The following is a 16,243-nucleotide window of genomic DNA, read 5'->3' as shown; positions in this document are numbered from 1 at the left end:
AAATACAATGATACCATTTCTTCTCTTTCCCACCTCAGCTAGGAGGGCTTCTGACTAGCAAGGAGGAATTTCTATTACTATCCTAGGTGTAAGTACAACCTTTCGGCTCGCCAGCCTACTCAGGCTCAACCCAAGCGTGCTTGTTCACGTCAACAGCGTGTGCCTAAGGCCCCAAAAAAGGGACAAGCTTTTGACTGGCTCCAGCCGAGTATAGCTACAGTAAAAGTGTCTGTCCCAGATGACTTGCTGGTCAGGGGGAGGTTGAAGTTTTTTCACTAAAGGTGACCTCTTATAACCTCTGACTGGTGGGTTCTTCAAGTAGTTCATCTCGGATTTGCCCTCAATTGGTACCTCAAACCTCCAAATTGCCCACTGAGAGCTCATTCGTTCAGCTCTTAGCACAGGCAGGTACTTGCAGAGGAACTCTCCGCCCTTCTGAAGGCCCATGCGGTCAGACCCGTTCCACCAGGGAAAGAAGGGCAGGTATTTTATTCCAGGTACTTCCTTGTGCAAAAGAAAACAGGAGGGATGTGTCCCATCCTAGACCTAAGGGCCCTGAACAAATTCCTAGTCTGAGAAAAGTTCAGGATGTTTTCCCTGGGAACCCTTCTCCCAGAGATTCACAAAAACAATTGGCTATGCTCTCTGGATTTAAAGGATGCATATACTCACTTCCCAATGCTTCCAACCCACCGGATGTATCTCCAATTTCAGCTGGGAACACATCACTTTCACTACCGCGTGTTGCCTTATGGCCTCGCTTCAGCTCCCAGGATCTTCACCAAATGTTTAGTGGTAGTTGCAGCATCGCTACACAGACTGTGAGTCCATGTCTTCCCATATCTCGACGATTGGCTAGTGAAGAGCACCTCAGAGGAGGGTGCTTAGGAGTCCATGCAGATGACTATTCGGGTGCTCCAGCTACTGGGGTTTGTTTTAAAATACCCCATCCCATCTACGCCCTGTCCAGCAATTGGAGTTCTTAGGAGCCCTGCTCAATTCTCGCACTCACATCAAAGGTTCGTGCCTCTCAGCAAGATGTTGAGATTGTTGGGCCACATGGCTTCCACAGTGTATGTTACACCCATGACACGCATTCACATGAGATCAGCTCAATGGGCCCTAACTTCTCAATGGCATCAATCCACGAGCAGTCTGGAAGATGTCATCCAAGTATCCTCAGAGCTTGTACGCTCCCTTCAGTGGTGGACCATTCGATCCAATTTGACTCTAGGACTTCCATTCCAAATTCGTCAGCCACAAAAAGTGCTGATGATGGAAGCATCTCTCCTGGGATGGAGAGCTCATATAGATGTGGAGTTCCCTGCTTACATCTGGGTTTTTTTTGCTTTGCCAGATTTCCACATTTTGGGATTGACTCTTTTGGTAGTTACTTCTGAAATTAGCAGCTGTGGAGATAACTGCTGTAAGCAGAAAAGGGGCCACCACTGAAGGGTCCATTGGGATTTTGCCCTGACATGCAGTCAGCTGAACAAAAAAAAAACTTGATTTTCCTTCTGTGATGCAAGGACACAAGTTTAATGTGCAAAACGGTTATACAAGTGATGATGCAAGTTTGCATGTTTTAGTGAATCGTACCAATTTGTGGCACGTAGATTCAATCATTTGCAAAAATGATTTGTCTTTAGCATACGTGGAGGGGCATAATCAAATGGGGCGCCCAAGTTTTCCTGAGGGCGTCCTCGCAGGACGTCCCCCGCGAAGGGGTGGGGAAACCCGTATTATTGAAACAAGATGGGCGGCCATCTTTCGTTTCGATAATACGGTCGGGGACGCCCAAATCTCAACAAGATGGTCGACCTTAGAGGTGGTTGACCTTAGAGATAGTTGTCCCCAGTTTCCAGCGATAATGGAAACCGAGGACGCCCATCTCAAAAATGACCAAATCCAACTCATTTGGTCGTGGAAGGAGCCAGCATTTGTAGTGCACTGGTCCCCCTGACATGCCAGGAACCAACCGGGCACCCTAGGGGGCACTGCAGTGGAGTAACTGATGCACTAACTGAACGGAAAAGGGCCTTCCCTTACAGATCCCTTATCGATTCGGAAAAGAACAGGCATGCATGAAGGAAATCGCATGCAAATGAGCTGCTCGCTGTTAGCTCATTTGAACATGATTTCCTTCCTAAGCGTTATGCGTGGCTGCTCTGTGCATGCCAAAGACGGCTTCATACACGCAGACAAGCTGCGTGTATAATAGATGTCTACAACCTTAAATAAATTGCTGTCTACAACCTTAAAAAATACACAAGTTCAAGTGAAAAAGTCCAAGTGCTTTTCAGGGACGTCTTTTTTTTTTTTTTTTTTTTGAGTATGGGTGAAGGACGTCCAAGTGTTAGATGCCTTCGCTATGCTTCCGTCCCTTCGACGGGCAGCTGAGGATGTCCATAATGTGGATGTTTCTGTGAGAAGGATATCCATGCCTTTGCTATGCCTCCAACACCCTCTTTATTTATTTAGATTTTGGATCACAAGTAGCAGCAGTGGGATTTGAACCGGCCACTTCTGGATTGCAAGACCAGTGCTCTAACCACTAGGCCACTCCTCCAATCCACTCCCTTGAAATTTGGCCGTCCCTGTGGGGGGGGGGCAGTTTAGGATGTCCAAAATGTTTGAAAGAAGGACGTCCACGCCTCCGCTGACACACACACACACCCCTCAGGGACCTGCATACTGCTGCGATGGACCTGAGTATGATATTTGAGTCTGGCAAAAAAAGTTTTTAAAGTTGTTTTTTTCAGGGTGGGAGGGGATTAGTTACCACTGGGGGAGTCAGAGGAGGTCATCCCCGATTCCCTCCGGTGGTCATCTGGTCAGTTCGGGCACCTTTTTGAGGCTTGGTCATAAGAAAAAATGGACCAAGTAAAGTTGCCCAAGTGCTCTTCAGGGACTCTTTCTTTTTTCCATTATCGCTCGAGGATGCCCATCTGTTAGGCACGTCCCAGTCCCGCCTTCGCTATGCCTCTGACGCCCCCAGGAACTTTGGTCATCCCACGACGGGAAGCAGTTGGGGACGCCCAAAATCGGCTTTCGATTATGCCGATTTGGGCGACCCTGAGAGAAGGACGCCCATCTCCCGATCTGTGTTGAAAGATGGGCACCCTTCTCTTTCGAAAATAAGCCTGACAGGCACCTAAAACAATGTGAGAGGAGCAGTAATGAGTAGAGGCCAACTGAATTTGGCTTTTGCTTTGGCACTGAAATTGGTCTGAAATCAGCTTTGTTTTAGTTTTGGCCAAAATTTCTGTGCCTTTTTGGCTGAAACTGAAAGTGTTTGTTCTATGTCCCATAGATCTCCTCCTCCCCCCCCCCCCCCCCGAACCAAAGGAACTCCCACTTCTTTCCTCCCTCCCCCTCCCCCCCAAACATGAGAAGCCCCCCCTCCTAGACCTACCTGTTGCCCCCCCCCCCCCCCAGGCCTGCCTGTAGGCTGCTGCTGGCCCCCATGGGCCTACCTTAACACCCTGGTGGACTAAGGCTAGTTGGGTCTGGAGCATCACTTCTACCCATCCCGTGTCCGCAGCCAAAATGGCTGCTGCAACTTCTGGCAGCAATCTTGTGAGATTTCTGTTGGAGGTTGCGGCAGCCATTATGAGATTGGGCACAGGTAAGCGTGCCTACGGATGTTTTCTATGTTATCTTGAGATATTTATCTTCAGTGTTTTGTAAAAGTTAATTTAAAAGATTATCTATTCTAAAGTAGACTGGGATACAACTGCCAACACAAAGGTCCCATTCTTTTTCCAATATATAAACCACATATTAGCATCAAGAAGCAAACAGCATCCTATCCTTTCCACGGCAGTCCACAAATTCTCTCTGTGTTTATTTTATTGATATAATTTTCATCCAGTTTAGTGCCCACAAGGGAGTCTTTAGTTTAGTCATGGGATTTTAGGGGCTGAGTGGCTGGCAAGGGTAATTTATGAGAGTGCAGTATCCTGCTACCAGACTGCTTGAGTTTAGTAGTGAGTCTCAGTGAAAAATACCAATGTTAAATGAGCTTGTATTATTGCTGGGCTGGCAAAGGCAGAATGTAGACTGGTTGGGGGGGGGGGGGGGAAGCAGATATCTAGGCTGCCCCAGTGACTCAGTACCAAGTACTGCACACTGCCAGGTGGAACACCTGGGTTTGATTTCTAGGTTAGGCTTTCTGCTCCCTGGGCTGTCTAGGCTTTGAGATGCTAGCCAGCTTCACGATTTGTGGGCCCCAGCCAAGGACTATTGCAGCAATAGCAGCTTTGAATTGGAGAGATATATTATAGGAAATTGAGACCTTGCATGTTGGAACTATAGCCCAACAGAGCTGAAAGCCCAAAGGAACAGGAGAAAACTGCCAAGCAAAAAGAAAAGAGGACCGTTTGTTTTATTTATATATTTCAATGGCTTAAAAATGAAAACTTAACGAATGCCTTTGTGATTCAGGGGCAATAGTCAAACTGGTGCTGCGGTGCACACACTGTAGCCACTTCTTACTCATGGGATTATCACCAATAATCAAAGCAAAAATACACATATATGTTTCCTTTAATATTGTCAAAGATAAAACTACCCACATTGATTTGTGCCTGCTTTTACAGTTTTCAAAATGCATAGCTACAAGCATAGTTGTTGCCCCAGGAACGCCTCCACACAATAAGGATATTTTTGTAACAGATCGCTTTGGCTTTAAAGGCACATAGACATATATATGTTATGCCAAAGACTGATCACATGTGCTCCACTATATATTCTAAGGTGTCAATACTCAAAGCATTTAAATGGCCAGGAGAGGCTTGTAGGCAGCTATCCAAGGATATTCAGTTTCACTTAACCAGATAGTCTGCTGAATATCCCCTCTAACCACAAGTTGTTATATCTTCTCATTAATTTATTTGATAACTTCATAGATTCTAAATCCTTCAATACCAAATTCCTAAGGGGCCCTTTTACAAAGACATGCTGAAAAATGGCCTTCAGTACTGTAGACGCATGTCTTGGGCACACTCAGAATCATTTTTCAGCGCACCTGTTAAAAATGCCTTTTTAAAACTTTTTGCTGAAAATGGATGTGCAGCAAAATGAAAATTGCTGCGTGTCCATTTTGAGTCTGAGACCTTATCGCCAGCCATTGACCTAGCGGTAAGGTCTCACGCAGTAACCGGGCAGTAATGGTCAACGCGCGTAGAATGACGATTACCACCCGGTTACCGCCCATGCACCAGAAAATAGAGCTATTTTCTGATGTGCCTAGCAGACGCACGTCAAAAATGAAAACGCAAGGGCCACGCGGTAGCCGGGCGGTAACTCAAAATTGCCATGCGTTGGGCGCACGTAGACGCCTACGTGGCTTAGTAAAAGGGCCCCTGCATGTGGCTATATGAGGATATAATGTTCCAGCAGATAGCCACAAACGCATCTGCTATGTGTGTAATAATGAAATTACAGCTGAGAACGTAGACACTCAAGCAGGTGTTAATTTTTTGTCTACGTTTTCACACATATTTGTGGAAGAGAAGCCTAATGGTTACTGCAGTGGGCTGAGAAGTGTTCGATTCCCTTCATGTTCTTGTGAATCTGGGTAAATCGCTTAACACTCCATTTCTGCAGGTACAAAAGCTTATGCTCATAGATTGTGAGCCCATTAGGGACTGAGAAAGTACCTGCATATAATAAATGTAAAAACCACTTTGGTTGTACCACAGAACAGTGGCGTAGCCACAGGTGGGCCTGCACTTAGGGCTCAGGCCCTCCCAACAGTAGCACACGTTTAGCGGTAGCTGGTGGGGATCCCAAACTCCGCCAGCTGAAGACATCCCCCTGATAGTAATTAAAACGCTGCTCTCCACGATACTGGCACCTGTGCATGCTCAGTTTTCAGCACATGCCTACTGCAAACTGCCAAGGTGGAAAGAAGCGTTTTCCCGCCAGCTCAGATATTTTTCTGGTGGGGGTTGGAAAGAACACTTGGTGCCCACCCATTTCTTGCCTAGGCCCACCCAAAATCTGTTGTCTGGCTAATCCCCTGCCACAGAAAGGCAGTATTTCAAAACCATGAACCTTTGCCCTTTATATTCTACATGCATATCTTGTGATACCACCCAGCTTCTATTTCTGGAAACTTCTACACATTTATCACGTAAAAGTACATATATATATATATATATATATATATATATATATATATATATGCCTATAGGCAGTTTTATAAGGCTTATTTCTATACATAAAATGCATTTCATACCGTAGGGGATCTTTTACTAAGCCATGGTAACTTTTTTAGCTCGCAGTACAAATCAGCTAGCTGTAAAAGCTGACATGCCCATTATATTCTTATGGGCGTCAACAGTTACCGCCAGCTGATTTCTGCCGTAGCTTAGTAAAAGACCCCCTAAGTAGTAGTAGTAAGTAGGTAAAGGTATGTACCTTATGCTTTTATCTACATAGAGGGTTAGCAGTTTAAACAAAAAACATTTTCATGGGTAAAACATTGTTTTATCTGCCAAAATAGCATTGAAGATCACTCTTTCAGTGACTTCTCAGACTGTCTCAGTATGGCAGAATGTGTTTACCTTTCTCTCTTCTGCCACTTTCCTTAGTAAACTTATTATTCAAGTAGGTTTTGCCCTGCTTTAATTGGAATGCAGTAGACCATGCGTTTTATAAGTGAATTTAAGAATTTAAATTCTGCCATTTTAATCGCTGAATTTCACAGGTTGAGTTACAAATCAAACATTAAAACATATTACAGTGTGTATAATTTTGCTTTCATTCCAGTGGGTTGTTACAAATCTGTTGCTGTCCAGCTTTAGCATCTGTGCTAAGAATACATTGGAACTTGAATTCATGAGCACTCCTTTTAAAGGCGCATCTGAACACGCACTTCGGTGCTCTTTGGTGGTAAAAATAACAATTGCACAAAAATAAAATTTCCAACGTGGGTTGGGAGATCAGTGCTGAGTCCAGAGCTGCCAACTAACCTTTCAAAGGCATCTTAACATACTTAACCATTTGGTTGGTGGTGCTGAAATACTGTAATCAAGGCCCAAGTTCCCTCCCCCAAAGACATCTCCATGCTGAGTTTTTGTTTTAAGAATTCTGAATTGCAGAGTGAAAGCTGTGCCTGTAAACAGAAGGGTCTGTTCTTGTGAATGTGTCAGAGTAATGCGTGGGCATTCCAGCTGGTTACTGATGACCCACAATTTCTCAATTTGTTTCCAGATTTAGAATGGAGGCCTCATACTGACCCATGCTCTGCTTTATATTGTGGAAACACGAGGGTTGGTTCAGAAATACACTATTTGTTCAGCTTGTTTTTCTTCATGTTTTAAATAACATGAGTTGTTTTTAGACTTTTTTTGGATCATTATGAATACTGTTTCTGGCATAGAACTAAGCCAAGTGCATTTTATGATCTCGCCTTGATTATATAAATTACTTATTATAGCATTTTCATAGCAATAATCTGAAATTCATGCAAGACTGATGGTAATCAAAATTCAGTAAACATTGCCAGGGCTGAATTAAATGACAAGAGAATAACATTTATATTAGAACAGTAAAAGAAATTATGGTTGTTGAGCAAGACTACTTGGATATATGGAAATAAAGGTCAACAAACAAGTTGTACATGATAAGTTATTCTTTCCAACCCAATGAAAGTTGAAATTAAATTATACATAAGGGATTGAGAATATTTGTTTGGGAGCAAATAATTCTTCAAAAACTTGATGGAATGGGATCAAATATGGCATGGGGGGAAATCTGATGAAAAGACACTCTGAGTTTAAAAATGGGTCAGATTGGACTGAGGGTTCTACAGAAATAAGCTCCCTCAAAAAGTTGCCCAATACATTTCTGTGGGAGAAGCAGCTCCATCATGTGCAGCATAGAAATGTTGATATAGTGAATCACAGCAGATACAGAATTGCTTCTTTCAAGCTACCTGTCTCCTCTACGTTCCTTATCACAGAGACACAAATACCCAACACATGCACACAAAGTTATATACACACATATATACAGAAAGACACACACACCCAAACAAAACATAGACACACAAGCACATGGGGATTGGAATTGATTCCATGATACATGATTTCAACCACCTACCCCCCCCCCCCCCAGTGCTGCCATACCCCCATCCTTGGGCTTGCTCTACCTGCGCATTAGCCCTCCTGCGCTTTTGTAAAAGGACCCTATAAATGTTTATTTAACTTTGTTTTAAATTATACTGTGAGACCTGTTGACTGAACTCATAGCTTTCTTTTGTTTTATTTAATATTTATCATTTTGCAACAAGGCCTAATCAAGCAGGCTTGATTCCCACAACACAGGTCATTGTAACATGACAACATTAGACCGCAGTCAAAAAAAGGGAGGAGAACACAGCAAATAGAGGAGTCCTTTTACAAAGCCGTGGTAAAATGTGACCTGCGGTAGTGTGGATGCATCTTTTAGGCGCGTGCCAGGCCATTTTTTACCATGGCTGGGAAAAAGGCTGTTTTTTAATGGGCCAGGAAATGAGCCTACGCTAATATTAAAACTAGCGTGCGCCAACTTAAGACCTGAGCCCTTACCACCACTCGTTGACCTAGCTGTAAAGGCTCATGCTTCTAACTCTACTAGGGCATAACAAAAGGGGGTGTGGCCATGGGCATGTCAGGGGTGTTGTGAAAGTTGCTTGCGTAGTCATAGAATATGATCTCAGTGTGCCTAACTTGGGTGCCAGCATTTGCACCAGGTTTCAGGAGGCGTAAGTTTGGCGCTTCAAGTTAGGCACTGGAATTGGCGCTAACCCCTGAATTCTTTATAGCGTGCCTAGAGATCTGCACAGATTCTATAACAATGCGCATAAATTAACAAGCTAATGAATGCTGATAACAGCACTTAATAAGCAATAATGAGCACTAATTGACACTGATTAGATTTTAGACTAAGGGCCTGAATCTATTTGTGGCACCTAAAATTAACATGCAGTAGGCAATTATGTCTGCTTATGGGTGGGGAAATGAGCATCTTGTGGGCATTCTGAAATGTGCTTGCCTAGTTATAGAATATGGCCCAGTGCACCTAAATCTATGCACTGGGATTTATGCCACATTTTCGTTGGTTTAAATGGATGCTGTAGATTTAGGCACTGAAATATCAACATTCTATAATTGGCGCCTAAATCTAGGTGCCAATTATAGAATATGCTTAATCAGCACTGATTTTAGCACCAGTTTTTTAGGTGTCATATATAGAATCCCCCCTAAGCGTGATTCTATAAACTGTGAGTGCTCTTTATAGGATTACGCTTAGCACCAAATTTTGAAGGGCATTATTTAACACACAGAATGATGATACATTCAAGTGAAAGGGTTTTCCCCTCAAATTGTTCAAAAAGTAGACCATGGGAAAAAAATTTAACTTTAAAGACTTTACTAAGCATTTCCCCCCACTGAGAAAACTCACAATTCATGTGGCCCAGTGGGAAAAGGCTTTTAGTACCTCTGTCCTTAACTGTTTTCTATTATAATTACATAGGCTTCCTTTCCACAGCTGGATGCATGCTATTTGACTTCTGGAAATGAAAACTTAACTGACCCTTTGCTTTCTGGTGCTTTTCTCAATTGCCTTGAATGTACTCTGTTAATAACTTGATTTGACGTAGGCCATACTAAGCATTTTGTGGCCAGTTTCCTGACATTCCTCTCTGTCACATGATTGTATGTGCTGTCGTTAACTGTACAGTCATTCTGAGTTCTAGCATCACTATTTTGTGAAATATGCATTTTGTCAGAGATAAATTATGCTGACTCTTCTTTTCCTCATCTGCTATTTGACTGTGGATATGATTAAGATGTAGATTTCTCATAGAACATTTGGTGAATATCATGTGTAAGTTGGAACTAAAACTATCAAACAGCTGGGTCATAAATTCTTTGCAGGTTATGATACCTACGATGGGCTCAATATAAGAATAATACAAAGATGTACATGAGCTTTCCAGGATGCATAAATCCCCCTTCTGTGGAAAGTGGTCTACAAAAGTTCAGGCATTACAATATCTTTGGACTATTCTGATGTTGGACCAGTAAAAAGTATCCAATTCAATCCAGGAACAATATAGCCACTTGTGTTCTGTACTGTTGCTAAATCATGGGTCTATGTAAGTATTATAAAGTAACTAGTAAAAAAAGCCCCGTTTCTGATGCAAATGAAACGGGGGCTAGCAATGTTTTCTTCTGTGTGCATGTGGGAGTGTGTGTGTCCCTGCCCTCTGGCCTCTCTCCCCTCCCCCCTCTGAGTCCTTCACTGTTACAGAGCCAGCGATTTGATTTCGTGCTCTGCTGTTTTCCTTCACTGACTGTGTTACAGAGAGGGCGGGGCAGACACTCATAGGGAAACCGGATATCTCGCCCCCTTCACACTTCCGGCTGGAGGCTTCATAGAACGTTGGTCTTGCCTTTTATATAGAGAGATTGTTCGGTGAAGCACCTGACACAATCCAACATGATCAGTAAACACACAGTTTCTACTTAGGATGTGTGTTGCATTAGCAACACATATGCATTGTTGAAAATTAAATGTACATGCATAGTTTTCTCTTCAGGCTATACTTCAGGAATTATCAAGTCAGTGCTCTAGCCACAGACTCTTAGTTGGTAGGCCAGTCCCTCAAGTGCTATTGCGTCCATGTAAGGGTTTCTGTAGTGAGTCTGTTCCAATGCAGTTGGTTCAGAGCATCTGCACTGCAGTAAAATCATTCATGCAGAGGTAGAGACATTTTCTTCAGCTTCAATTTGTTGCTGTCCTTTTGGTGTCCTAATTTTATCCACCAAGCTAACTGGGCACCTCTAAATATCAAGTTTCCAAGTTTATTAAAATTTGATATACCGCTCAGACAAAGTTCTAGGTGGTTTACAACAATATAAAATTTTTTTTTTAAAACTAGAAGAGAACGCCAATGATAACAGGAAAGAAAGGGGAAGAGAGACAAGCAACACAACAAACTGTTTTATATACATATATACACAGCAAATCCTAGAGACTAGAGAGAAAGATTCCAAGGATAACAGTGAAAGTGAGAAAAAAGGCCAAAATTAAGCGCCAAAAGCCACAATAAACAAAAAAAAACTTTCAGCTGACCTTTGAAAGATCACCTCTTGCCAGATATTCTGCCAGTGTCCAGTTAATTTCTGAGTGACTGCACATACCCGGATATTCAGTCCAAATATTGGGAACAGAACATGTGGAAAACTAGCCTGCATTACAGGTAGAATAAAACGAAGAAGTAAAGACAGAAACTCAACCAATTAAGTTGGAATAAGATCAAGAAGCAATGAGAAAGAACTTATGGAATTTACAGCTTTCTCAACAATGAATGCAGAAGGAGAAAAAATTGATGCCAAGTTCTGTCTGAGATATGTGTGTGCATAGGTGCACATTTTATAACCTAGATGTGTACCTCATGACTTTGCCTGCACTTTACCCAAACTCCTTCCCCCAAAATACCTAGACTCGATTCAGGTACAAGTACACACCTTGTCACAGTGTATAACTTTTATGTGCAATAAAAATCCTGTATAAAATTACCATCTATTTGTAGATAATTGTACAAATATGATTGAGTGTACATTTGCTGCAGAATTTGCTAGCCTTTGTCATGGAACCCATGCATAGATGGTCTGCCACACATGTCTGTTTGAAGATATCCTGTTTTCTGCTATGTCACTCAGTCTCTTAAGGGATACAGGGGTCCTGTCTTATGACAAACCCAATTTATACTAAACTAACATCTCACCACAAACATCATTCTTACACCTTACCTTTTATAGCTGTTAAATGCTGCAATAACCAGTTGCCCTCATAAGGAATAAATTAATTGACCTGTTTAGTAGAAGCACAAAATGTAGTGTTCTTCCCTTGTTTTTCACAAACAGAACAATTCCGGTGTGCTTTGAGAAATAATCAGAGGTTAAATTCTGGAGCAGTATAATGCAAATTCAAAATATCAAGTGGTTCTATTGTTGTCTCTCATCTTAATATTGGCTTGTTTAGAACAAAAATTCATCTCTCTTCCAATAATTTATGTTTTCACTTTGTGTTAATAGTGTTAGCACTCGCCTCCCCAATATTGGAGAAACAATTCATGGACACAAGTTCTTTATTGGATTTGGGGGTAAAGGAGCCAACCAGTGTATCCAGGCAGCTCGACTTGGGGCTAAGGTATCAATGATTTGTAAGGTAAGTTTTAAGGCTGCTGTACATCAATCCTTTTCCCTGGTTGCTTGCAATTTTTTAAAGAGCTCTTGGGTCTAAGTGGTTGGCAAGTACAAAGGGTTTTTGTAAAATGTATAACTGTTTCATCTCTTGCCATAATTCTTTCCAGTTCCTGGGGATAGGACAAGGAGTCAGCATTTCTTGGCTGAGAACAGCAGGTCCATTGTGGAAATAAAAATTTGATTTCAATGGACACAGGAAAAATGTAACACTTTATCAAATATTCATTATTAAGAAATAGTAATTTAAATCATTATAAGAATGAATATTTTTTTTTTTTGCTACTTACAGGTTTTTTACATTTTTCATTACGGTTTGACCAAAATCAATGCAACCCTGGGTTATGCTTTGAAATGAGATGAGTATGTGGGTGCTAGTCTACTGGTAAGAGAGAAAGGTAGAATAATCTCCAAGACCAACCATTCAGTGAGAAAACACTCCCTTTTGAACTTTAGTTGATATCACAAATAAAACACAACAGATTTGTTGATATTTCCAAAATCTTCTAGTTTGCTTCTCAGTTCTTGTCTGTTTATAAATACATTGACATGTGACAAGCACACAATGAGAGAGAGCCTACTTGAGTAAGAAAACTCAGACCCCCTTTTACTAAGGCGTGCTCACAATTGGGCACGTGCTAAACTGGACAGCTTGAGATCCTATGGGCATTCCTATAGGCATCTCTAATGTTTAACGTGCGCCCAATTTTAGCATGCGCTAAAAATGTGAGTTCGCCTTAGTAAAAGACCCCCTTAGTGCCTTTTTCAATATGTGCCTAACATGGAATATGAAGAACTCTAGAGGGAGACAGACTTTGCCTCTAGATCTGGTATTAATAAAGAGCTCTTTGGTGAAGTTGTCTCTAGCTAGAGAGAAGAGAAAGAGTTCTCCTTCAACAAGCAGGATGAAACCAGCCACATTAGTGAATGATGCCATTCCACGACACCGACATGAACTTAGCTTAGATATCGAACAAGGTCTTTCTGAGCATGTATGGGAATTCCCATGCACATATCTGCCTCTGTGATTCCTTAGTCTCTCTTTGTCCAGACACAGGCCTTGCTTTTCCCTTGAGTGTTTTTCTTCAATTCTTGCTTGCCAGCACTGATTCCTTCCCCTGATCTTCTCCCATGTCCAGTTAAAAAAAAAAAAACCTTTCCCTTTCGGGGAACTCATTACAAAACTTTATATTGCCTTTACATGAGCCCTAGTCAAGTGCATAAAATTTGGCCAACCAGATCTGCAGATTGTCCTAAGTGTGCCCAAGAGGGTATTTATATTAATTGTTGGTGATCTTGTTTGAAGATTTCCTGTTTTTTGGAAGTGCTCTGGACTCATCTTGAGAGACTTCTTCAACGTGCTATACCCAGATCCCAAACATTATACTTACTAGATCTGGATGATGATCTCAAGCTGTCCAGTGAGGAGCAGATATTATTTGTGAGGAAACCTTACTTGATGGTGAAGCACTGCATTTTGTTGCAGTGGATTTATCCTGAACCTCCAACACTGTCTCTTTGGAGGAATCAAATGTACTATCTGCTTCATATGGAATGATTGTCAGTTCTGTGCACCACTCATAAAAAGATTGATTTCTTTATCAAAGTACAGACTCCATTTTTGGACTCTTTGACAGTCAGATTGCATAGCGGACTTTTAAGTGCACTTCAATGTTAATGTTTGGAACTGGGCACCAGCTATAATGCTCATTAGCTCCTTGGGCCTCACCGTTTGTTGCTAATGGGGAAGGGGATGGAGGGAGGGAATTGTTTCCTTTTCTTTCGTTACTTATGTTTTGATGTTCTTATGCACTTGTACAAACTTTAATAAAGATGATTTCATTAAATAAAACAAAAAAAAACCCCTGCATCCAAATCTTTGTCACCCCTCTCCCCTTTGAAATTTGACCTCATCAGCCAGTTTTATCTCATGGTAAACATGCCATTGGAATTCAAAATATGCCCTGGCAAAGCATAGATATCAATCACTGACTCACATGTGGTCTGCCACTGCTGCCTAGGGCCTAAGCATAATGTTCTGAACTGCACCATAGCATGAAGATGTCTCCTAGAACCATAAAAATCTGGGCTTTGTAGATAGAGGGTCTGAAATCTCCCTCAGGGAAGGCCCTACCTTCACCAGGTCAGACTGTATGGGACAGGGCCGGCGTTAGGCGTGGGCAACCAGGGCAATTGCCCTGGGCCCCATATCACAGGAGGCCCCAAACCTCCAGGAAGTTGAAAGAGCCACAGCCTGCAAGCAAGCTTTGGGGCCCACTCCCTACCATCTGCCCTGGGCCACATCATGTCTAACGCTGGCCCTGGTATGAGGGGTAAGTGTGGAACTGCATGGGGAGGTAAAATGAAGTTTCAGTGTGAGCTAAATATGAGGCCTCGTGGACTAGGGTGAGGGCCTTAAAACTTGAACGTGCACAAACTGGGAGCCAGTGTTCTTGTATCAATAACAGTGAGACCCGATCAAACATGTGCACTGAGTGAAGTAGGTTAACTGCTATGGATTGTATCAACTGAATCTGTTTGATAGTATTTGGAAGGAGAACATTCTAAAGGATATTGCAATAATCCACATGCAACAATACAAGAGAAAGGTTGAGAATGTGAAGGAGTTTGATGGGAATGAGAGATCTGACCACTTTAATGCGATGCAGGGCAGAAAAAGAAGCTCAAAGAAGTGCCTCAATTTGGAGTTTGAACAAAAGTTTAATGTTTCAAAAATAATTCCTAATATACATATTGAATCTTTAAAATATGAGTTTACAACTGTATGGGAAGAAGTAGTTAGAAATACTGCCCATGATGAGGTCATGTTTGAAAGGATTTTTGCACATACATCTTTTTTGAATACACGTAGAATAAAATTACCCCCAGGATATCCGTGTAAAAGTACATGCAGTGACAAAGATGCGTTCTTCTACATGACCCTCGAGTAGGTGTGGTCAGGGGTGCAGTTTGAGCAAAGCGTGTGCAGTCATGAATTATGTGCCTAAGTTATAAGATACATACTTCAGCTGCATTTTAAATATGATTTCTGCACTTTGGGGATGCTATTTTATAAATACAGATAGGCGCTAATGTGCTTTTATAACATAACCCCAAAACAGGTGCCTACTTGACCTCCCAACCTAGGCAACCTTATAAAAGTATCCTCAATGTACTTATACAGAAAGCACTTACAATAAAAAAGGGGGTTAATATTATACTACCAAACTGTAGAGGACTTTTAGGAACTATTGTTAAATCTACTTTATGGTTTGAAAACCAGCTGTATAATCAGAGTTTGTCTGTAAATGCACAGCTTGCTTTATATAAATGTTGAAATCTGGATTACTTTAATTGCATACCTTGGCTTTGCAGAGTCTTTTGTTTTAACTCTTGCTGGCCAAGTTTTTTATGAAAACTTTTCTCTAAATTGCACGTCTCTGTTGATCTGGATGTGGTCCAAAGCAAGAGGTGGAGGGGGCCTTTCCTGGAAGCCCTGTTTATCCTTTCTAAAATTCCATGGCTGGTGTGACCTGCCGGAGATATCATAAAACTATTTATACAGATTCCTCAACAAAAGCGAATCCTGCTACATTGTCTGGAGACTATTTATGGATTTGGAATAGAGGAAAACTCAGCTAATGGAACTTATTTGTTGTTAAGCAAAGACACATCTCAGGAGACGATACTGCAGCAAGTACTCCAAACTGTACTATAAAATGCTGATTAGAAATACTGAGGCTGATATTCAAATAGTGTAGGCTCCTGAAATGGTGTCTTTGAAAATGTAGTAGCTAGTAGGGCTGAGTTCCTAAAGTTGTGCTCCTAGTTTCACCGGGCTTCTAAATTTAGGCTCCTAAAAAGTGAATGAAAACAGTGATAGTTTTAGGGCAAAGAATAAGTTTGGACTGTAGCATTGATCGTTAACACTAGGCACCTAAATTAGGCTCCTAAATCTAGGCAGATGAATGGCAGTC

The 16,243-nt window shown here is 41.8% G+C and overlaps 1 protein-coding gene across 2 annotated transcripts in view; it reads left to right on the top strand.

Annotated features, from left to right (window-relative positions):
* The window catches only part of RBKS (ribokinase), a 250,625-nt gene that overhangs the window by 20,158 nt on the left and 214,224 nt on the right, over window positions 1–16,243 (top strand). For both annotated transcript variants that reach the window (XM_030195886.1, XM_030195887.1), the window contains exon 2: window positions 12,099–12,231. In XM_030195886.1, coding sequence (XP_030051746.1) covers window positions 12,099–12,231 — 133 coding nt within the window. The remainder of the gene's footprint in view (window positions 1–12,098; window positions 12,232–16,243) is intronic.

This window comes from Microcaecilia unicolor, chromosome 3 (assembly GCF_901765095.1).
Source record: "Microcaecilia unicolor chromosome 3, aMicUni1.1, whole genome shotgun sequence".
NCBI lineage: Eukaryota > Metazoa > Chordata > Amphibia > Gymnophiona > Siphonopidae > Microcaecilia > Microcaecilia unicolor.
This window is presented reverse-complemented; position numbering and strand designations above follow the sequence as displayed.